Source organism: Atractosteus spatula, chromosome 27 (assembly GCF_055471065.1).
Source record: "Atractosteus spatula isolate fAtrSpa1 chromosome 27, fAtrSpa1.hap1, whole genome shotgun sequence".
Lineage (NCBI taxonomy): Eukaryota > Metazoa > Chordata > Actinopteri > Semionotiformes > Lepisosteidae > Atractosteus > Atractosteus spatula.
This window is the reverse complement of record NC_142732.1, coordinates 1,015,498-1,039,833: the sequence shown is the minus strand read 5'-3', so window position 1 is coordinate 1,039,833 and position 24,336 is coordinate 1,015,498. Positions and strand designations below refer to the sequence as shown.

At 46.6% G+C, this 24,336-nt stretch overlaps 1 protein-coding gene across 1 annotated transcript; it reads right to left on the bottom strand.

Moving 5' to 3' along the window:
- Nucleotides 1-1,905: 1,905 nt before the first annotated feature.
- Nucleotides 1,906-8,642, bottom strand: LOC148814099 (myosin regulatory light chain 2B, cardiac muscle isoform). The gene is made up of 7 exons (XM_088906609.1): nt 8,543-8,642; nt 6,302-6,391; nt 5,758-5,833; nt 5,396-5,500; nt 4,645-4,723; nt 3,812-3,860; nt 1,906-2,179 (listed from the first exon to the last, which is right to left on the bottom strand). The coding sequence occupies exons 1-7, from the start codon at nt 8,543-8,545 to the stop codon at nt 2,075-2,077; spliced, it is 507 nt and encodes a 168-aa protein (XP_088762735.1). The 5' UTR covers nt 8,546-8,642; the 3' UTR covers nt 1,906-2,074.
- Between the last annotated feature and the right edge of the window lie 15,694 nt (nt 8,643-24,336).

The window sequence follows — 24,336 nt, the reverse complement described above, 5'->3', positions numbered from 1 at the left end:
GTGCTTGTGTCTGTATGACTTTTTTGCACGACTTGTTTCACCTCATGCCTTCCGGGGCTTCACTGACCCCTGCCTTGGGTCTCGAGGAAAGCAGCCATGAGCTGTGGCTCTCACTGCCAAATACATAGTCGGGGTCACACTGTGCAGGCAGAAGAACACCTCGATTGGAGTAAAATGTAGCCAATGTACTGTAGGTTACCTGTGATACTATAATATTCTTGTATATATATATATTCTTGTTCATGGCTTTTGTTCCAAAAGATATAACAGTTATGAAAGTATCTGTAATAATGCAGTATTTATCACAGCAGAGGCTTCAGTATGTGTTAGAGTTTAGGTTATCAAGTTATGATTAGAAAGAAAGACTTATTAATGTAGCCTCTTTGATACTATTATGCTGGTTAAATCAGACTATATTAAGATAGATAAGAATTCAAACTAAATATGATGGTTTGCATTGGTATTGCCGTTTCCATCCCAAAGGATCTGAAAATGCTTAAATACAGGACAGGACCTACTTCATCCACCACTGGGTGACACGTAGCAGCCGTTCTGCACCAGCAGCCTCACAATGAGGCCGTTCAAGTGCCAGAGTAAGACACTACAGTGCTGAGCAGGTCCTGCCTTGGTGAGACGAGATCAGGCTACAAGGCAGAACCACAATACTGAATACAGTCTGCCTTGAAACTGACCTAGGCACATTTGTATGCTTAATTTATTTGAATTAGTCGAAATCTGTCATAAAGTTAAAGGTAGGCTTAGATCATAATCTGTTTTAGACTAATTTAAAGTCTAAAGCTGACTTAATTATACAGCTTGTGTGACATCCACATAGCCTGTAAGTAAATGTGCAGAAGGTTTTATAAAATAATTTCAACCACTGTAAACGTCTAAATGAAATAGATGGAAAACCACAAAAGCAAAAACACTGATCATATGAAACACAGAAGGCATATGAAAATTGTCTTTTGACGTCTAAATGAGATGTAGAGTTCACACAGTGGTTTCACAACGAACTGCTACATCTGGAGCACAGACTTTTCAGAGCCAATCCACTGAGCACCAGGCATGTTGTAACACTCTAACAAAACCACAAACTGCGCGCCCATTGCAGCATAATGCACAATTTCTGAGAAAAGCAGTTTGATTTAAAGTTGCTTTGAATACAGTGGGTTCCTGCTCTGGTGTAAAACACTCTGTTAGCATAACCTCTGTCGTCAATAGTAATTTTAATAGTTCTGCATTTCACATGTAGCCCATCAAGACACCACCATGAATTGTACTGTACATAGTGTGTGCCTTCAAGGTTTTTTCTGACTCTGCAAAAGTAAATGTTTGTGCTAATAAAATCATAGTGGGGGGCTGTTTTCATGGTATATCAAACAGCATGATATTTGTTGCATAACGTGGCTGTTATGCAACATATAGCTTTTAGCAACCAGTCATGAAATGGAACGAATACTTCAAATACACAAAGTAAACTCCCAATGTGCCTAATATAGAAACATTGAAGGAGAAAAAAGCCTTATATGTCAACATTATTTTTTCATTCCACATTAACAGCTCAGTGATGCTACATGCATAATTTGTTTTATATTATTCTGTTTGGAAAAATACTGGGAAACAGGATTGACTGGAACACTGCCCTGAGAGGTGATTGGCTGGCAATTTAATCACTTACTGCAGATGTTGCTGCATCTGTGTCCAACAAGTTGCAAATAGTTGCTCACTAGTTTACATGGTGCGATTTGTTGCAACCCTTGTTAAACAGACCCAGCTGAAGTGTCACTAACCAAGAAACAAAATAGAAAAAACTCCTTAGAAAAACGGGCAATAACTGAAATGCACATGTACATTGTCAGCTGTTGAGACATCTCGAAGTGGTGAAGAGGAAAGTCTTGCAGATTGTCTGAAAAAAAGTTTATTCTTGCAGTGAAAAGACCGGGGTTTGAAAGGAACATGCTTACATTTAAAAAAAAGTTTGTTTACCCTGCCCCCAGGATGGCACTATTTACATTTCAGAGGGTCACATGGGATGTGATGTCACACTTGCTGGGTTGACCTCACTTCCTGTTCACTCCTGGTCCTTCTCCTCCCCGTGGGTGATGACATAACACAGGTTCTTGTAGTCCAGGTTCCCCGAGACGTCGGGGGGGAATGCAGAGAACATCTGCTGCACCTGTAGAAGACACAGCATCTGGTGATCTGCTGGAGAGTCCGGCATCTCTGACACCCGGCTCTAGTCTGGTGGCCGAAACAAGGCAACACTGTTGCTGAGAATACAGCAGTTACTGCTTGTAAGGGGAGTGTTTCTCCTGCTGTCTGGCGACAACGTGGAGCACACAGGTTGTTTAGCTCACACAGCACTCTGGACAGAGGTTTGTACTGGAATGAGGTTTCTTGCTGATTGAGTACAGTACTTGAATTGGTTGGGAGCTCATGGGAGCTCTGCTTTATAAGGGCCAGAAGGCCAGCATACAATAAAAAGAGTGGCCCATCCACACCCTATCCATTTGTCATTTGCTTCACAGATGCCTGTGGAAAGGCAGCAGATTGTGTGTGATTTTTGTCAACAGCAAAATGGATTGCTACAATCACATGACCCATCGGTGAAGTAACTGGTCATAAAGGAACCCGGTATTTCTGTAATGATTGTCAGCTGTCTGGGAAGCCAGACATTGCATTGCTGTTTTCTGAAAAGTCACTATGGGTCTTTTCTGAAGGTTTGTTTGATACCTTTTTCAGCTTCTTTTTGTATTTTGAATCAAAGAGAATAGGGAAAAGGAGTGTGATCACCCTTTGATAGAAGTGGGAATTCAGTTCCTGCATAAGAGAAAAACTCAGTCTGTGATTGGCTTAAATACAATAGAGAGGTCTTTTTGTGTCTGATTTAAAGACCAAAGCTTCGTTTCTTATGTTATAACATTTGGTGTTTAAACTAGGAAGGTTTTATAATATGTGATTTTATTTTACTCTTTCATATTTACTGCGGTTGTCATTACTGTAATATACTTAATACTCTGATAGAACACTGAACTGTCACATTTTAATATTGCACTATATTATTTTTTAATTTGTCATAGGTGGGTAATAGTTTAGCCTTTTCAAGCATGTACTCCTACAAGCTTGAGGATTGTGGTATTAAAACCAAGTACTTTACTTTAGCTTTATCTGGTGTAAGCGCTACTTGCAAGTTCATGTCTTGTTGGCCTGTGCTCCTTAACTAATACAGCTTCTCTGAGTTACGCTGACAAAATATACAAGGTGTCGATGTTTTCAATACTACTCCTCTCAAATCTGCCATCTGATGCCTGCTGGCTCTCATCCAAACTTGCTGGAAGTTTTTGCACATCTGGAGTGCAAAAGTTTTATCACTTCCAGCTGTACCCAAAACATCTGGATCACACAGCTTCAAGAACAACTGGAATTTCCTCTTTGTCCTGAGTTTGACAAATTTAACCAGCCCATTCCTGGTCTCTGCACGGACGAATCACCCAACCCCAGTTGTTAAATGAGACCCGGAGCCCTGCAGACAGCCCAGCCCTCCAATTCCACTCCCTGTCTACATTCGTCTGCAACAACTAAGCTCTCCCTGGTGTCTGTTCCTGGAACTGCTCGATGGATAACTGCTTTTAGCAGTCTCTTCCAGGAGAGTCCAAATGGGTCAGAGACACTGTGGTTCAGTTTGCCTGGCCTCACCCTGTGTCCTGAGAGCACTCTGAATTCCTAGGACCTGGAGCCCCCTCTGCCTCTGTGTCCTATGTCAAAACCTCCCTCCCTGGGCACGTTTGTCTTTCTGTAGCGGACTCACCTCCTCTGCACTGAACTTGTCCGCTTGAGTCATCAGCATGCGTTTGATGCTGGAAGGCAACAAGACGATCAGATGGTCAGTAAAAACAGTATTCTAGTCAGGTTAGTTTAACATTCTTCTACAGCGCTGGGGCCATCTGTGTCAAACGCTGTTACTCATCTCTTGGCTGTTCTTCCTGTACCACTGGCCAGACTGGGGAGGAAGTGCCCGGCGCAGTGGGTATCCAGTAGCGCCCCCATGTGCTGAAGACACCTGAGCCATCATCACTACAGTTACTTGCTCTATAATGGGCCTCTGCTGCAGATGCTAATTGTATTCTTTTCAGGCAGTGGGAAAAGGCATATTTTAAGTCCAAATTTATTTCTGATGGTTTAGACTATTCCAGATGTTCTTTTCTTTTCCTCCCGCTGGCCATTTCCAACAATTCTTGCATCAGCATTATGGGAAATTACAGGGTAGTTTGTTTTTAGTGTTCTGTCTTTCTGGTATTTATTAATACAACACCATAAACCTTGCTTAAAGGGCAATGAACAGCCATTGTGTCTTCTATAAACCAGAGTTTTGCAAAACCTATGCATTGCCCTCCTGGTATGAGATGGTGTATTTATTATTAATAACCATAATTATTTTAAATGTTCAAGTATTTTTGTGATTTTATGTTTAAAAAAAATGTGATTTCTGTGCTATGCAGAAATCATGTTGTTGAAAATAGTTTTGTCCACACCTACACAAGTAAAGAAAACAAACGTTTAATAGCAAACCATAGGACTGAATGCTCTGGGGCTGGGCTTGTTTTTTACTCTCACTACTAGAGGGCAGACTTGAGTACTTACTACTCAGCGTTGATATGACCTTTGGCCTCTGGGTCGAAGATTTTAAAGGCATTCAGAATGGTTTCCTCTGGGTCGCTACCTGTGAAGTGTAGATTACAGATTCTTACTCTTTTATTAAGAGGGGTATTTCTTCCTCACTCTAGAATGCAGTTTTCTCCTTTAACACAAAGGTCTTAAAATGGATGTGTTGCAACACAAAAATCAGTCGTAAACTATGCCATGTTGCAGTTCAGAACAAGGTTATTGAGACATTTCTGTGACACCACACTACCAGTCTCACCAGTCAGTACTTCCAGGTCAGTGGAAAAATTAAACCTCATAATTTAATCTCCAGTCCTCTGTCCTTGACCTGCAGCACTGTATGGTTCAACGTACACATCCATCTATTTTCTAACTGCTTCATCCAATTCAGTGTCGCGGGAAAGCTGTGGTCTATCCCAGCAAGCAACAGATGCAAGGCAGGATTCACCCTAGACAGGACACCAGTCCATCGCAGGACAGAGACACACACCCTGACACCAGGGCCAATACTCCCAGAAGAAGCACAGGGAGATTCTCTAGACTCCACACAGACAGCACCCCAGGTCTGAAACTGAACCCAGGGCCCATCACAGCGAGGCAGCAATGTTAACTGTGCTGCCCAATGAGTCGATTCATTGTCTATGAATCACTATACAAGTAGTGAAAGGTTACTGTGTTAAATGTGACCTCAAGACTGGCACTATCCAGATGTTTCCAGACTAATCCTGACCTTTGAGCTTCTCTCCGAACATGGTGAGGAAGACGGTGAAGTTGATGGCTCCGGGTGCTTCCTTCAGCATGTCCTCCAGCTCCTCGTTGTTCACGTTGAGCCGCCCTGCAGAGAAAAACACACCCTGCGCATTCACTGCAGAGCACACACACACCCTGCGCATTCACTGCAGAGCGCACACACACCCTGCGCATTCACTGCAGAGCACACACACACACTGCGCATTCACTGCAGAGCACACACACACACACACTGCTCATTCACTGCAGAGCACACACACACACACACACACACACACACACACACACAGGGAAGGAGGGGAATGAGCCACTGGAACAGTGTGTGTGTAAGAGCGCTGTTACCCAGAGCAGCGAAGGTGTCCCTCAGGTCCTGCTTGTCGATGAAGCCGTCTCTGTTCTGGTCCATGATGGTGAAAGCCTGGAGGAGAAGAGTTGCGTGAGGGAGGACTGGGGTTGTGTTGGCGATGACCGACAGACAGCTCGACCCACATTTTTAGCTGATCCTCATGCTTCGCTGTCTTGGTGTGTGTGACAGGGCTCATCACCAAAAGAAGCTGTAGCTGGTGGTTATTCACTGGGACTTGGACGCGCAGTCAGACCCCTTGCGCCAGGGGACCAGGCTTCAGACAGCAAGCTTGGTGCTTGCGCAGGTCTGGCGTGTGGGGCTGTGACAGCTCACAGTGGCCACTGACCTCCACACAGCCCGCAGTGCCGGCTGACATGCGATGACCTTTACTAATGCGTCAGAAAGCAACGCACTTCGAGCTGGATGCGAGATCTTCCAGGGAGATTTCTCAAGCTGGTTGTCGTCGATGTCTAAAGAAGTTGACTTTTCTTTCTAACGGTAGTTGGTTCCTGACGCCTTGTTGCCCCTTGCTCTGCTCACCTCTTTGAACTCCTGTATCTGGGACTGTTCAAACATGGCGAAGACGTTGGAGCTGGCACCCTCTGCCCTCTTCTTCGCTTTCTTGGGAGCCTGAAGGAGGAGGAGAGGAGAGCGGCTGTCACTTTGCTCATGTACTGTGGGTATGAAGGAAGCTAGACAAGGCCTGAGCCTTAGAAGGAAAATTCCTTCATTGAACTTTTGACACTAGAGGAAACAGACTACAGTACGTGTTGTGAAAACCCTTTTGTTTCCTTCTTTTTTAGTGTTAATACATTGATGACAGCACAGGGCAGGATTTTTTTTTTGCATTATGGATTGATAAGGAACTTACTATCAAAGATAATTAAAAAGAAAAAACTCAATGAGCATTCACTGGTATTAAAAAGAAAGGTACACTTATTTTAAACTAAAATTGTATAAATCTAGATTATATTGGTTTGGAAAAATGTGGAAAAGTGTAGATGTGCTCAAATAATATTTTTACTTCTATTCAAACATTTCTTCTGAGTGCTGTATTTATGCGCTTTGTTTTGTTCATGTGGAATGTGCGGTTCTCTGAATTCAAACACCGCTCGTCGCTCTGTGACCAAAAGGGTGTGCGAGGAGCACCTCTGGCCGCCCTGTCTGTCCAGATTCTCCAGAGTCTTATCTGCAAACCCTCCAGCCCCCGTGAAGTGCGAAGTTGAGACTATGTGACCTCTGGCCAGCCTGACATGACAGCTGATCGGTTAGAGGAGACGAGTGGTGGGGCAGCTGTGCTTGACACTTACTCCCTGGAACCACCAAAGTCTTTTTTTCACTTTCAGTGAACTGCTTTGGCAATAAATCACTTGACAGAAAACAGCTAGCGTTGATCAGAGAGAGAGGGGAGGTGCATGGGTGCTTTCTGTGACTCTCAACCATGTTTTTATTGAATAAGGGTCAACTATAGTTCATTAGTGCATACTGTGCATTTTTTTATTTTCAAAATCCAGATTAGAAGCTGTTGTTATGTAAAGGTTTGACCGTGTTTTGGCCAAAGAGAAATTCTGAATTTCTTAATGCAAAATGAGAGTATCTTTCTTCTGCAGTTTGTTCCTTTCTTTGTCCTGTTTGTGAAACAGTTTGGACTGTTACTCCTAAAGACACGTTGGAATGTAACGGGGGAGTATAAACCATGACTCTCCAGCTCATCTCTTTGACCTCCTTTCTTCACTCAAGAAGTTTATCATATTCATATTCATATTTACTTCTCTGGGAAAGTTGTTCTTTTTGAGGATTCATTTTGAGGAACTGTATGGTAATTTAATCATGAACGTCTCGGAGTCTTTTAGGACCTGTGGTGAAACCAAAAGGTCTAACATGGCTTATCGTGAACATCGTTCACTGGATTAAGGCATTGGTGGGCAGAGATCCAAACGGAGTGATGAGGAGCAGGAAGCTGAATGACACAGGCGGCTCTGCTCGCTTTTCACTGTCTCTAGTCTGTCCTGATGAACGCCTGGGAAGGCACATCTGCAGATTCACCCGAAATCCTGCAGGCACTGACTGGGCCACCTTCACCTTCTGCCCTTCTGCCACGAGAAGGACTTCCCTCCAGGTCCTGTGTCTTAGCAACATGCCATGCCAGCCCCCAGGCTGATCTGTTTGTCTCATATCATCATCACATCCCATTCAGTATCCGATTATCCAGTTCACGGTCACACAGGAGTCAGCGCCTGTCCTGTCGTGGGCAGCACTGGGCACAAGGCAGGGTACACCCTGGACAGGACGCACAAGGCAGGGTACACCCTGGACAGGACGCACAAGACAGGGTACACCCTGGACAGGACGCAGGTCCATTGCAGAGAAGACACGGACACAAACACACACACACCAGGGCCACATCTCCCAGAAGCCAATTAAACAACCAGTGTGTCTTTGGACTGTGGGAGGAAACTGGAGCACCTGGAGGAAAGCCGTGCAAACATGGGGAGAACATGCAAACTCCACGAAGACAGCACCCTAGGTCCAGAACGTTGGGAGACAGCAACGCTGACCACTGTGCCACCACGCGGCCCGTTTTCGCAGAATACCCCCCGAAGACCAGTCAAAGAGTTTATCGAGCAAATGGCACAGCGTGTGAAGCTTGAGATCCCGAGTTTGCTTCCTGGCAGCCAGAAATCGGCTCTGCTGACATGTTGGAGGTGCAGAACTAGGAATAACCCATCCCGGACCACCCTAAGACCCACACGGAAGGGAGCGATGGAGCGGGGCACTTACCATAATGATGCTGTTCCTTCCTTCTGCGCCGTGTGCCCCTGAACACACAGCGTAAATGAGCCCGTTGGTTTTATACTCCGGCGCGGTTGGCTCAGATGCATACCTGGTCTAAGTTTAGACAATGGAGCCCAGGATGGAAAAATGCAGTAACTAGAAGTAATCCCAGGCATGCATGCTGCCATGTGGTAGACACTCCCCCTGCCTGTCTGAAGAAGAGACATGTGGGGGGATGCTGATTTAGTATGGGATTGGAAAACAAGGCGCTTTGTTTTTATGATCGCAGGCTCCTGTGATTTTCTCTAACGAAGGCATCGCACACATGTCCGGGGAGATACTTGTAGTGTTGTGTGAAGCACCATCAGGCTTAATTTTCCTAATTATAGCACGCGGTACAAGCTGTGTGTACCGAGGAATCCCCAGTGCTAAGCCCTGCCGGTCACCCCAGTGCTCAGTTCTCGTGCCTGTGCCACCGCGTCTGTGCTTCAGACAGCCAGCGTGGTTTTGCTTCGGCTTCTCTTCATAGCATCACCTGTCAAACAGCTTGTTCCAGGAAGGGCTGTCTGTTCTTCTGGGTCTCATAACAAGAAGGGAACAATTACAGAGAAGAGGAATATGATTAATACTAATTACTTACACTTATATAGCTCTTTTCTGGACACTCCACTCAAAGCTCTTCACAGGTAATGGGGATCCCCTCCACCACCACCAGGGTGCAGCCCCACCTGGATGATGCGCTAGTACACTCACACACACCAGCTCTCAGTGGGGAAGAGAACAGAGTGATGGAGCCAGTTAAGAGATGGGGATTATTAGGAGGCCATGATGGGTAAAACCCAATGGGAAATTTGGCCAGGACATCGGGGTAACACCCCTACTCTTTTTGAGAAATGCGCTGGGATTTTTAAGGACCACACAGAGTCAGGACAGTGGTTTAATGTCTCATCCAAAGGATGGCACCTCTTTTTTACAGTATAGTGTCCCCATCACTATACTGGGGCATTAGGACTCACACAGACCACAGGTGGCCTGCTGGCCCCACTAACACCTCTTCCAACAGCAGCCTTAGCTTTCCCAGGAGACTCCCCTCCAAGTACTGGCCCGGATCACACCTACTGAGCTCCAGTGGGCTGCCAGCTGGGAGCTGCGGGCTGATAGTGGCAGATGTGGGTCATTCTTCTATAGCTCATTAACATAAAATGAAAACTTGAATGGAGTTACTGTAGCTTTACTTGTTTTTCAGAATTTTCTGATGTGTTAAAACTAGAAGACAGGGACTTCGGTTCCCTTCTGGTGCCACGTCTTCGGTACAAGCAGCAGCTAAATGTTATAATTAACCTAATTGATTAATCAGTTAATCAGTTAGCAAGCTAGTGGTGTCAGGATTCTAGAAGAGAGTCCATGGGAAAGGTCCATAATCTTTATTTTAATTCAGTATTGCCAATTAGGTTTTTATATACCAACCTAACCAGAGAGATTTGACTCTCCAGCTCCAAGTTCCACACCTGCTCACAGACACGCTTCCTCCCCACTCACCGGTGTTTTTTCACCAAAGCTTTTTTCAGAATATCTTTGCGACGGTCTTTCCACATCCAGGATGGGGAATATTTACAAAAAGTAAGGGTGCCCCTGACTCCAGTCTTTGTTCAGCCTTATTGTCTCCTGGTGGGCTCTGAGGACCCACGACAGACATGGTGAAGTGCAGTCAGGGCTGCGGTGCTGCTTGACTCTTCTGCATCACGAATGATATGGTTTTCGATATCTATACAGGTCACAAGCATCCCGTTGCTACAGCCAATTCAAGGCACTAACGGACCATAAATGTGAATTGTTGACGGGTATTTGTTGTCTTATGTTCCTGAGAAGGAGGAAATTTATCGTCTGCACACAGAACCCCCCTCAGTGGTAATCCACTCAAACTCATCCACCAAAGGACACCATGGAGCAGCTTGTTCCAGACCCCCTCTGCACTGTAAAAAAGTGCCTCCTGTCCTCATGTTTCAGTAGCTGAGGAATGTGTCATTCTCTTCACTCATCACTAAGGGTTCATAAAGTGATATAAATAGCAGGTGATACACGGCTATGGCTTTGTAGCTTTCTTTTTAAACTTTAAAACAGCCTGACCCTGGCAGTATCAGCCAAGGCTGTCATTCCTGAAATGTGTGTCGGCTCTAACAGACTGCAGCACGGGGCTGTAATTTATTTTTTTACTGTCTGGTCTGACAGTCTGATCATGATGGAGGCAAGTGCTGTGTCTGTCTCAGAGGCAGGAGCTCTGGAGCAGGGCTTGTGTCTGGGCAGCGTGGGGGCTGTTCCTGAGACCTGGCTGTCTCGTGCTGGAGTCTGGCTGCGCAGGGACATGCCGGCCCCAGGGACGGGCACAGGGCGTAGGGGCAGCTGGTTCCCCTGGGCTCGTTCTGCCCATGTTAGGTGGCAGAGCATAGCGAGAGGTCAGGACTGAAGGTCTTGGGGGAGACCCAGACCTGTCACATGCCTCCAGTGGAAGCTGGATTTTGGCCAAGTGCTGCTTTATATCCCAAATCCAGCTTGTGTTTCAAAACTGCTCATCACTCAAACTCAGACGCCAGGGTCTCCGGCTTCCATCCCTCTCACGGAAGTTTGGGATCAAATATTCAAGGTCCTCTGTGAATCGGATCAGTTTGACTGTTCCTTTTATTTTGGATTAGTGTTTTTTTTGTATTTTTCGATCCTGTTTGTTAGTTTTGTGGTCGAAGCATATGGGCCACGACTGTGGCCACAACAGCATTCCAGCAGCATTTCTGTTACAACAGCAATTGTGCACAAGCACAAGCACACAGCAGGACTGGACAGCAGGACTGGAGCACTATACAGCAGGGAAAGATGATTGTTTCATGTGAAGATAAGAAAAAGAATCTGGCCATGCTGTGACACTATTTGCACTCACAACGTAGAAATACAGTAATGTCAATTTCCATATTTCTTTCTACAAGTGTGGTGTAAGACTATCTCAATCTCCTCCCTGTTTCACGAGAGAGAGTTTCGAGCTGCAGTCGGACCCACCAACGGGTCCACAGAGTTAAAGTGATTTGGGAGTCATTATTGCAAGGGTAGCCATTGATTGGCAAAGGAGCTATACAATTCAAGAAAGAACATGAGTGTGGTGGGATAATTACGCCTGTGCAACTTATCAGGGAGGCTAAAGAGATTGTTTCTTTCAAATGATGAGTCACTCAGATGTGGTCAGTGTGAATTAATCTAAAAGCCAGAGGCTCCTACGTATTATTTATCTGTCCTTTTAAATTGCTGGGCCTTTGGTTAAACGCGATAGAGTGTACCAGGTGTGTGTTTTACAGAGCTGTACAGGCCACATGCAGATGAATATGGATTGCTCACATGTGTGGTTATGGTGTTGTTTTCTGCCAGTGTGGTTGCTGTCAGTCGTGTGAGTGACACCAGGAACTATTAACTGTTCAAGGTCATGGAGCCGAGCTGAACCCACCTCCTGCATCACAGCCTCCTCCGGGAAGAAGGGGCAGGCTGGCTCGGTCAGTCAGCAGAGTAGTGGCATCCTCCTGTGCCCACAGTGCTGCTCATTAAAGAAAAGAGTAGCCTCTAGTCAAAGGCCATTATCCTCAGCCTGGCAGGCGGGCAGTATGTAATACTGTATGGGAGAAAGCTGTGCACACCTGCCGGTGCATCTTCTTTTCTTCTCAGTAGACTGCAGGGTGTTCTGAAATCAGGACCTTGGTCTGGACTAAACCAACATTTGACCACTTCACTCCAGCACTGGCTCCCTTACACTGGTTGCCAGTTAAATATTTTTCCAAAGCCTGGATTACAAAGCCTTGAATGGTCCGGCTCCATACAGTCAGCTTCTCTTTCTCTCGCCTCGCACTGGCTGCAGGCCCTGGATTGCTCCCAGTGACAAATCACTGGGTGACAGCACAGTCCCTGCAGTGCAGTGAGACCGGGGAACACTTGCAAAGGCTCCTACAGGCATTGACCTGGTATTTTTACTGATATTTTTAAATATCAGTACTTATATTAATTCTTTTTATCATTAGTTTAATATTTAATGTTTTTGTTTTTGTAGTATACAGCACTTCTGTGTCTAACCTTATTTAAGGCCCCATGTACATCAACCTAGAATTGGTGTCTAGGAGTGTTACAGACAAGGTAACTCAGCAAGTTCAATTGAGGGTGGGGGCTCTATCTTTGTGTTTCCTTGAAAATTGTCCAGATTTCGGAACAGACGCAGAAGAATTAAACTGGGAGCAATCTTACAATATCTTTTGCCAGCTAATACCCCTTCTGCTTCTACTGCACATTTTATGAATGAGCATCAGTTCATCATCTACACAGTGAGTCCTGAATTTATGCCAAATGCAAAGTCGTTCTGTCTTTTCCCACTAGATGGCCCCCCTTTCATATGGAAATGTGTCTTCACCTTCTACACTGCAGTATCTCTCGTCCAGGGCTTGAGACATTAAAACCTGTAGGAATGGAGACTGGAATGGAGACTATTAAGGCAAACAGGATAGGAGCACAATTCAGAGAGCTAGGGTGCCTGTACTGCTTGTTCACAGATTCATAGATGCCATTCCCAATTCTGATGGCTGATCCTGCAGAACATGCGAACCAGATTAAAGGTTTCATTCAAATCTTTATAGGTAATGAGGGGAGGCACAGTGGAGCAGTGGTCAGCAGTGCTGGGGCCCTGGGCTCAGCTCCAGGCCCGGGGTGCTGTCCGTGTGGAGTCTGTATGTTCTCCCCGTGTACATGTAGGTCTTCTCTGGGTGCTCTGGCTTCCTCCCACTGGCCCTGGTGTGACTGAAAGGGACTGTCCTGTGCTGGACTGGTGTCCCATACAGCGGCCAGCCTGTATCATGCCTTCCTCCTGTTGCTTGCTGGGGCAGGCTCTGGCCCCCCCATGCACCTGAATCGCAAGCAGCGGTTAGACGATGGATGGATGGATCAGCTGATAGGAGAGTGTTGGCTTTTCTGGAAACAGAAATGACAAAGCTACTCCGTGAGGGCTGGGTTCTTGTACCCAGAGTCTGTTTTGTTGCCCCTGTATTTATACACTGTGACTGTCACCCCCTGTGAGGTCTGAGCTCCTCACTGCACCCCGTATTACAGCTCTCTTCATGACTGACGGCCCATCCACTGTGACAGTCTGTCCAAGCTCCCTGTGCTGAGTGTTAAAGCTTAACTAAACAGTCAGTGGTTTCTACCGGAAAGCGAAAGAGCTGAATTTTACAGCAGAACGATCTCAGGCTACAGACAGCTGGCCGGTGTGACTTTTCAACATCTCTTCCCATCCACACACAAAGTGGCGCTAAGAGACGGCATCCAGGTGAACCTGCCTATCACAGAGCAGCGAAATCCCGAGTGCAACTTGGGAACTCGTTAGAATTCCGATGGGCGTCGATAAAGAGCTCAGCGAAAGGCCGGTCGAGCCGGGAAGCCAAGCCGCTTGTACGGTTCTTCACTGTGCCCGTGATTGTTTTCATTTCCAGCTTCTCTAAACGATAACACTTCAGTAATTAAAATTTAATCCTGCCTGCCGTCGTTTTAAATAGGACTCGGCCCCAGAGAAAGCCTATTTGATTAAGAAAAAGAAAAACAGAGATATTGGATGGGAAGAAAGCTGTAATGGAGTTCTCTGGGGGGGGGTGAGAGCTTTGTGGACTGCAGGGAAAATTGGGGAGCAGCGTGTTGGTTGGGGGGATCTCCAGTGGGTTGGAAAAACAAATTGCCAGTGGGAGCAGATCGGCTCCTTGGTCCCACAGTGCTCCTGACACAGCTGGCAGCGGTCTGGGCCCCAGCGAGAGATCCGGTAACAGACACAGTAGCTCTGGGGTTTCGCACAGCGGCAGGCTGGGACTGATGCAACCGCAACCGCACGGGTCTGGATGGGGCTCCCGCTCCAGCGCCTGACGGCCCTGCTGGCGGAGAGACGAGCCCGCGGGTCTCCCCTGCTGCTCTGTGCTCGTGGGTGGGCGAGTCCTCGTGACGCAGACATCAGTGTGAAGGGCAGGAAGCGGCGCTTCCTTGGCACTGCGAGTGGAAAAGACACGTGGGACGGGATTGGACGCCGTGGAGCCGGAGCCCCCGAGGGCGTTCCTGCTGCGACGTGGCCCTGCGTTGGATTCCGGAGAGCCGGGAACAGTCAACAAGCGCAGGACGGGAAGGTTTTCCTCCTCTCGTCTCGGCAGAAGAGACCTGCAGCTCAGCTGAGGGTGAACGGCCAGGGCGGCCTGTGGCTCTCGAGGAGCGCAGGCCCAGAGCTCTGCAGGGCTGCCCTCCTGGCTGCCAGTTTCCACCGGACCGGGTACCGCTCACCTGCACAAGCCTAAGCCCGTGCCTCAGGAAGCAGAGCCATGTCTCCTTACGAGCGGAGTATCTTGCTGTGCCTGGGCTGGACTGGACCCTTCAGGAGCCCACTGCAGCCTGAAGGTGAGACCCGTGAGTGAGAAAGGGCCCCATTCCCCAGGCTCAGGTCTGGAGTAAACTCAGTGTCTGCAAACGTGCTGTCTCGCTAATCTGTGTCGGTATGTGTTGCAAACAGACACGCGCTCATTTCCAGGGTGTTAGACAATGCCTCACACGACCCACGTAGCCAGCAGTGAAGCATCTGGGGGTCCCGTCTGGGCTCATCCGTTAAACACAACTGACGAATGCTGTTGGAAATGTTCAACAACGGGGATGTCCAACCCAAGCAACACCTGCAGCGACAGGGGGACAAGCCCGAAAGATTCCTGCGTGAGTCCTCTATTGCCTTTGGGGTGACGTTTTAACATTCTCTACTTAAAAAAGTATGAGTGTGGTTCAAACAGTAAGTAACAGTAGTTAAAACGGTAAGAGTGGGGTTATTTTAGTTTTTGTTTTACTGAAGTGTCTGTTTCCGGAGTTCAAACCCTGATGAAGAGATGTATAGTAAGTTGTCAAAGTTCAGTGGATGCGTGTCCCTGTCGCTGTGTGGACTGCTGGGAAAGCAGGCAGATCCTTACCTTCTGAAGTCAGGGTGTGTTCGTACAACACCCCCGCCAGCGACCTGCAGAACCTCAGCTGCTCTTTTAACACACTGTGTGGCAGGACGATGAAATGGAATGATTTCTTTTTCAATTAGTGAAACCTGGCTGTCATTAGTCTCTCCATTGGCCTCTCTTTTCCACATCCAGGCGCCTGAACTAGAACGACGGCACTTTCTTCAGCGGCTCTCCCTCGCCGAGCTCTGACAGACAGCAAGGCCAGCACTAATCATGCTCCCAATTCACAAACTAATACCTGCTCTCACAAATACTTCAATTTTTCATTAAATACATGAACATCAGACAGCATACAAACAAGGTCGCTCGGCCCATTTAGCTTATTTGATTTTTTTTAGTAACTAATTGAACCAAGGATCTCACCCAGCTGTTCCTTGAAAGTAGCCAGTAGTAGCTATCGGCTTCAACAACATGGCTGGTTAGCTTGTTCCAGACTCCCACAACCCTTAGTGTAAAATGTTCCTTCTAGATATCAATGAAACCTTGTCATGATGAAAATATAAACATCTAATTTATAATGTTCTAGATTTTGTCTTGTTTGACAAGAGGGAATTAAAAGATGGATGTTTTATGGATGGATGCTGCTCTGATTTCCTCCCACAATCCATAGACATACAAGTAGGTTAATTGGCTTCTGGGAAAATTGATCCTGATGGGAGTGTTTGTTTCTGTGATTTTCTGGCATCCCATCCAGTGTGTTCCCTGTCCTGTGTCCGTTGCTTGCTGGGATAGAGTCTGCTGGAAGAGGCCCTGTATTGGATGTTCAATATGCATTATAATGTCACAGGAGTCTCAAACTGAATTTCTGGAGGCCTTAAGGTCTCCTGGTCTCCACTGCAACAGTCAGCTGTCAGTCAAACAATTAACCCCATTATATTGATCACCACATCTCCTTTTATGGGACCTCCATGCAGCTGTACTGGAATGCTTACTCTGTATATGGCCGTGCCAACATGTGGTATACATGTGAAGGTTTCCCAGCTGATGTGTTTGGTGGGTGCGCACAGTATGTGCTCAGCTTTCTTTTCTATTCTTAAATTGAGATGAAACAGCACCATTTATATAGGTGAAAGTGCAGCATATATCAGCTCCCCTTCTTTTGATGGTAAAAATGCCTGGAAGACTTTGTAAACTGCTTCCCGGCAAAATAAATCTCTTCTCTTCTTTTACTCATCTCTTCCATTGATTTTTCCTTTCCCCCCTGGGGGACTAAACATCTCAATTCTTACAGTGGAGAGAGAGGAAGAGGCGTACGCCGGCGGAGTTCTGATTGTTCAGCCAGCTGTTACCCACCACTGCTCAATCCCAAGGCTCCGTCTCAGGATGCCCAGGGGTCGCAGAGCTGGACAAAGGGGTCTCCCTGAGTGGTGCGCTTCTTGACCGCTCTGCCCCAGCAGCACGCACCAGTTACACTCCCCACTTGGGGCTCGAGCAGTCTCTGCTGGTTTTGCAACACAACCTCTCCCATCAATGTGCGCTGAACCAGGAGGAGCAGGATAGCGGCTCTCCTTCTCTGGCCTTGTGCCTTCATGCAGGACAGGACGCATGTCTCTTTGTTGCCCTTTCAGTCACCTGTTTATCCGAACCTGCAGGACCAGGGGGCCAGGGTCTGTATGGTTTCCTACGGACACATGCTGCAGGACTCCTTCGGAAATTTCACGGGGAAGACCCAAAAAAACATTTTCAGATAAAACAGGATTTCTTTCATTATCCAGAGATAGAATGGAGAGTCCTGATAGCTGAGGGAGTCATGAATGTTGTTTGAAAACCCACTGGTGACAGTCCTGCTGGAATTTGTGTTGATCATATTTGGTGCTGCTAGCAGATGCCTTTTCTAATGAATGAAAATCATCAAGATGCAAATCCGTCCATAACCCCAAAGCCAGTTATTCTTGGCAAGGTTTGAAAAAATCAAGAGCCCATCCCTGAGGCACCGGACACAAGGTGAGGCTCCACCCTAGATGGGACACCAGGTTGTTGTAGGGCATGCACATGCAAGCACACAGGGACAATACAGACATACCAGTAAACCCACTGCAGAAAAACACAGGGAGAACATTTAATCCCAACATACAAGGCTTTACAAGTCAGAATCGAACCCAGGGCCTAAGAGCTGTGGAGGCAGCTGCACCAAAAACACGTAAAAAGTGCAAAAGACATAGTTTCTAACAGACATACAGTGTAAGATTCCCATCAGCAACTGGATTTGCTGCACACCTCTCAATTTGAAGAAGGCTTTCTGTCTTTCTGTGCTTTCCTTTGTAATAGATCAGAAATTTGCTAAGTGCCTCAGCCTGCTGGTCCCATGTGTGGGATTTAATATTGAAGATCTTGCAAACATCTGTGGAATTTAAGTCATAAATCCAGAAAGGTGTTTCTCGTTAAGGGCAGGGTGCAGTGAAAAAGGGGATATAGGCCTGTCTTTCAGGTCTGATGGCTTATCACAGCACTCCACCCCTCCTGAGCATTAACAGACAGGAAGGCTCATTCTGTAGGGGAGCCACTCCTTATGGGTAAATTACAAAAAAAACATATTGCATTTCGCCGTGCTGTCACGCATTAGGCCAGTAAACCCAGAGGTTTAATGATGGCAATATACCATAAAGCTGTGATCTTAATTAAAGTTGCTAGCACAGCTCTGGCATTCATTTGAGACCTTATCATGTCCAAGTGTTAACTGCCATTTCCAATGTAATACTATTTCTTTCCAATAAATGAACAGATGTCAGCCGCACACTAATTTTGCCAGCGAATTTAAATAACAGGAATCACAGTTACAGCCCAGTTACTCTGTTTTTATTTATTCAGAATTACCATCCATTAATCAAGCAGTCTCCTGCGTAACTGTTAACTCTTGGTCCATTACAGGAGAGACAAAAACACCAAACACGAAACGGAGCACGCACAAGCACATTAGTACATGTATTGTGCAATTGGTACAGACAGAATTACTGTCATACCCACCTACTTTTACTGCTACCAATTGTGCGTTCACTAGGAGTAACAACACCCAATAATCAAGTCTATTGAAAGGTTGTTTGAGATTCTCAGTCACAGTAAATTTGGCTGAACTTATAAGCCCCTTACCTATGTATGTGTACTCGGCCCACTTAACGTAATTATAATTTTGATCTTAACGAATTTAGGGCAACAGAGGTTGATCGAACCTGGCTGCGGTCGTCCCTCCCGAACATTACGTCAACTCTGTCTTTCCGTGTCTCGGCCCGCGGGCACAAACCTGACATTCGCACACGGGGGAGAAGGAGGAAGTGCAGGCTGCCTCCTGCACCCTACCCACTTTCAACATGTCACAGGCAGCACAGCCCTGTACGGACAGCAGCGCCGGCGAGGCGTTTGCAGAGACCCAGTCAGGGCCGGGCTAATCCTGCCCTATCACCGGCGAGCCTGAACCAGTCGGCAGCGGCGCTTGGCGAGTCCCCGTGAGCTGAGACAGAACCCAGGCTAAACCCGTGAGGCAGCAGGACCCTGTACTGGTTGAACCACTTGGGGAGCCCGAGTCTTTTCTTTCCTGCATGTCCTTTAGTGGGACTCAAGTAAAATATTCCGAGATCCACAGTTGCCTTCCCATAAACTTTAAAGTTTAAAGGAGAAGAAAGGTTGGGCTTCCCTAAGCAAGGGCATTTGCTGACAGACCCGTGCTGGGGCAGGGCTGCGATTCACTAGCTTTCGGGCAAACAGCAATTCACAGGGGTCTGCAGATGTCCAGTGACGTCAGAGACCTCCGACCTCTCCAGGCCCTCTCCTCCAGTCGGGGACAGCTCTCCTGTCAGGCGCCGCAGAGCTCCCTCCGGGCCTTCGTGCATGAGTGGGTCAGTGGAACTCCGCTGCCCTTCCTCTTCCTCAGGGGCGACCGAGCAGAGCAGACCAGCCTGGCAGCATTCCAGTCTGAACTCTGCCCAGGCAGGCTCTGGAGACACAAGGGCATTTTAAAAGGAGAAAAGTACATGTTGCATTACCAGTTTTCTCCATGACAACTTATGCTTTCCCCCTTTTATAGAGCTGAGTATTTCACTGGAATAGTGCCGGTGAACTACACTGCTCAGGGCTGGGATTTGAACCCACAACCCTCCAGTTACAAGTCTAAAACTCCGATGACTGCTCCACACTGCTGCCCCATCATTTTTATCACTAACCAGGAGGGGGAGAAAATATGTCTTTTAAATGTTTCTTTAAAGTGACAAGTTGTTTGTGTGACGTGTCCCTCCAGCTGAGCTCCTCAGGCTCTGGTGACTTTACCAACGTTAATTCATTTTGCATCTTTGCAGGTTTCCTATACATTTTACAGTAACGTATCATGCTTTCCCTCCGATCGCTTGTGATTTCCGTGCCGTACGCTGCTCCAGTCTAATGATAATACCGTGATCTGCTGTAGTGGCGATTGCTCATGGGAATGGGGTGTATCAGTTAACGATGTTAATTCCAAACCTGCAGTGCTGGAGGACAGTGTTCTCTGCAGTCACACCGTGGATTTTCTCGGTATCAGATTTCAGGGCTTTCATTCCACAGGTGATGTTTTCACTTGACCCAGTCTGATGCCCATCCCTAATCGTGCGTCAGTCTACTGGCTTGTCTTGAAAGCCTCACGCACACATGCCCTACATCGGGGCACACCCCTCGTCGCCCCAGAGGGTGTGCGTTTTAAACACAGGGGCCCAGAGGTTAAGGGCTTGCAGCTTCGGGCAACAGTAACCTTGTGAAAATGCTAGGCAATAGGACTTTTTTAGGATTTAGAACCAAGAAGTAAAAACACAGCCACTTAATAAAGGAGTGGCTGGAAACCCTTGATTCTTCGCTGGCAGTTGATTGGCATCCAGACTTGTGTTCCCAAGGCAACTGACAATCACTCAAACACAATGAGCCTCATCGTTGTTTGCTGCTCTAATGGAGCTGAATCTCCTTTTAATTCTGCTTTTCTAATGTCATTACTTTTTGTTTACAGCTTCAGAGGAGCTGGCTGGTATTTTGCGAAAGCCGGCGACTCAGGTGCGTTGGTTAGTCCGCTCTGAGAGGCTGTGTGTCTGAGTCCTGTGCACTGTGGCTCTGACACCAGGCCTGGAACCCTCCTCACCCCAAGTCAGCTCACAGACCGGGCAGCAGCCCCACTCCTGCTCGTCTTCAGCTGGAACATACAGAAGGAGAGATCTGCAGCAGAAGCTTCCCTTTAACTCAGGGATATCAATCACATTTTAGAAAACAGCTACAACTGCACAGAAACGACACACATCCTGTGTTTCTGGAAGCACAAAGCATTCTGCCAGCCATGTCAGCCATGCTGAATATCTTCCCTGATGTTTAAAGATCTTTTTATTCGCTGTATGAGATGAGAAAGATGGGTGTGTGAGTCATGACACTCCTGAACTGTTCAGTCCTACGAATAACACAACTTCCTTTACTTGGGATCCTTTATAAACCCCAAATAAGTTAAAAGTCATGGAAAGAACTGCTAAAAATCCACCCATCTATTTTCTAACAATTTAATCTAATTCTGGGTTGTGGGGGTGCCGGTAAGCGATGGGTGCAAGGCAGGATACATTCTGGTCGGGACCCCATTCCATCGCAGGGCACACTCACACACACACTGACACACTCACAATAACACCAAGTTTTCCAGAAGCTAATTAACCTACCAGCGTGTCTTTGAACTGTGGGAGGAAATTGCAGCACCCAGAGGAAACCCACAGAGACACAGGGAGAACATACAAACTCCACTCAGACAGCACCCCAGGAGCTGAACCCAGGGCCCCAGTGCTGTGAGAGAGCATTCCTAACCTCTGCACCTCTGGGCCACCCATGATATACATCAGTAATAGTTAAAACATGTTTTCTAGGTTAAATAATAAATCTGCACTTTACAGTATTCAACATGAGGACGACTAATAGAATATGAATATAATTAACGCAGTATACAATCTGATGAAAAACAAATGGTCCACAGTCACAATAATGTCATTTGCTGACTATGAAAAAGAAAACTGTTAAGATATTTAAAGATAGGAAAAAAAGAGCAACCCAAAATAACACTGGTAAATCTGAAGTCCACTGTGCAAAACCTCAGTTTCAAAGCCATCATTAAGGTCTAAAATCCTGCTTCATTACCCCAAATTATGTGGAACCAGGGGGCGTTCTCCAAATCAGTTCAATTGGAAAATGGAATTATCACAGCAGTCCACAAACATCTAAAAATAATCACAATGCGACCCCTTTAGTTTTGAAATAAGCACTCAGAAGTGCTGCCACAGCTCTCCAGTAACAAGCCAAGCTGGCAAGTTTTTATTTATACGGCCATGAAAATCAAATTGAACACAATAACCCTACTGATATTTCACATACTTCTTAACGGGCTAAATCAGAGCAGGTTCCAGAGCAGCGAAGACTCTTTTCATTCCTGAAAACGGAAGGTTGGCAGCGCAGCAGAGCTCCAGCGGACCAGCCCTGTTCTTCTCTCAGGGGGTTCAGAAAGACGTGGCTTTCCTCGGAGGGGGTTCTGATCAGGGTTCTGTTGGTTACCAGTGCAGGCCGCGCAGTGGGCCTCCCCAGTGCCCTCAGTGCACAGCGCTGCAGCTGGGCTCTGTGTAGCTGAGAGAAAACACTGGTGGCCAGGTAGAGGAGAGAGCTGGTTCGGCATTTTAACGGGGGCATCAGATCAGAGCCCCAATGTGGTCATGTAGGACGTGAGTGGACCCTTGTTCTTCAAGCTTTACCATAGTAATGGGCAGCCTGTAGCCTGAGGGCCGCATGCAGCCTTTGGCGGCAGAGGTCATCCCCAGTGAGTCTGAACAATAAAATAAGCCGAGCCTTTCACTAATACCACAGATATTACTGCTATAATGTCTTCAGAAAATAGGCAGCTTAAGGCAAGCAGCTTCTGGTTTCGCAGTGTGTTAAATGCGTTGCTGGGGGAGGCTCTTGAGCGGTCTGGGCTGCTCGCTGCTGCCCATTAACACCCGGCTGAGAGCGGCCGGACGGCGGGGTGTGCCCATCTCCCAGCCTGGGGTCAGGGATCTGACAGGGCCCGGCCGCGGGGAGCGGACCTGCTGGGCCTGTCGGCAGCACCCCTCCCTCTGCACTGGAAATGCTCAACCGCTTTCCTAGGAGGGGGGCTGAGCTGCAGGAGGTCCCGGAACGCTTTTCCTGGGATTTGCTTCAGATTGGGTCTGGAATGGGATGCAGATCTGGAGACGGCGTAGTAGAGGACGACATCTGAGTCCTCTTCACTTGTTATAATTTGTCATAGAAAAAAACCCAACTATCTAGAAAGTCTAGGAAGCGGAACTCGTGTGGGGATTTTATTTACCGATTCACAGAATCTATCACTGTGCAGCGTGGCACTGGGCTGGAACCAGGAGATTCCTAGCTGGAAGAAAGACAGTGGTGTGTCATTTCCATGCCTGGCGCTGGGTAGTGCTTTCATAATTTATACTTCACGCACACTGTCTTCCAAAGAAATCTTAAAGAAGAGGCGTGTGTAATTGGAGACAGAAAAGCCGGCGGAGCGTAAAATCGCGCCGCTGTTTATGAGCTTGTAGCAGCGCCACATGGCGAGCCCCGCGAGTCCCGCTGCGGCCGCTAGGGGCGCTGTGCCCCGTCAGTTCCGCACGCCGCAGCCCGCTTCCTGAACAATGTGCGCCCTGTGTTTGACAGCTCGTCCCGTTAAACAGCTCGGACCACAAAGGCCATCGGTCCGAGCAACGGCATTTCTGAGAATCCGAGCTGTCCACCCCTGGTGTCATGGACACGATATAGACATATTCAATACTACGGGGAAACCATGTTCATTCGTAACTCTAAACATCATTAAACCCGAACTAGGTGTAGTTATTTTTAAAAAAATAAATTGCTTTGGAAATAACCCCCGGTTAGTTTCCATAACACAAAAAAAAGCTGTAATACCTGTATTCCGATCTGTCTTTTCAGACCTGTTTCCCCGTGACCCTAACCTTCAGCATTTCATAAAACTTTTATAAATGCGGTTTTTATCGCGCGTGTGCTATTTTATTAGCTCTGTGCGATATGTAAAGAAACTTCCGAGGAGGTTTCTTAATAATGCGTTATAGGTAATAGACACAAAAAAATTGACCAAATAAAACAGTGGCAGATACCATTATAATTTATTTTATTAATAATCGAATATTATTGATTATAATAATAATAATAATAATAATGCTATTTTATAAGGTTTATGTTTTATCCTGCCTCTAATAATAATAATAAAAATAATAATAATAACAACAATAAGGGGTGTTTATTTTTGTAATAAATCATGTTTAATAATCATTGCATTATATCGGAAAACGTACATCTAATGAAAACCGGTCCACTTTTAAGAAAACTCCACTACACGTTTTGGATCTAATTCAACTCTAACCTTTGGTCACTGTTCTGAAAACTTGGGAGTTTTTAAAAAATATTAGACGTCAAAAGGTAATTTTTGATCAAACACTTTGATAAATAAAATAAGCTTAAAAAAAGAAAACACACTAAAATCACTGTGCGTAATGTATTACCATGTCGATATCCGTTTAAATACTGGCCCTCTTTTAATTGTTTCAATTTCCTATTTTTGTTGATAAAAGAAACGGAGCACGTAAAAAATAAAAATCAGCTGAAACCCAAACACAAACGGCACCGCCGCCTCATGAGGGTGACTTACAGCAGAGGTGCAGAGTCTGTGCGCGGAGAGTCCAGTCCGCGTTTTACCAGTTGAAGGAATCGCCGGGCCCCGTTCAATAACCGTATTCCGTG

What these genes read in the sequence shown, in the direction of transcription:
- LOC148814099 (XM_088906609.1), bottom strand. An exon ending in GTTCGGAGAGAAGCTCAAAG is followed by an intron (nt 4,724 to 5,395) that starts GTCAGGATTAGT and finishes TACACTTCACAG; the next exon opens with GTAGCGACCCAGAGGAAACC. An exon ending in GGTCATATCAACGCTGAGTA is followed by an intron (nt 3,861 to 4,644) that starts GTAAGTACTCAA and finishes GTTGCCTTCCAG; the next exon opens with CATCAAACGCATGCTGATGA.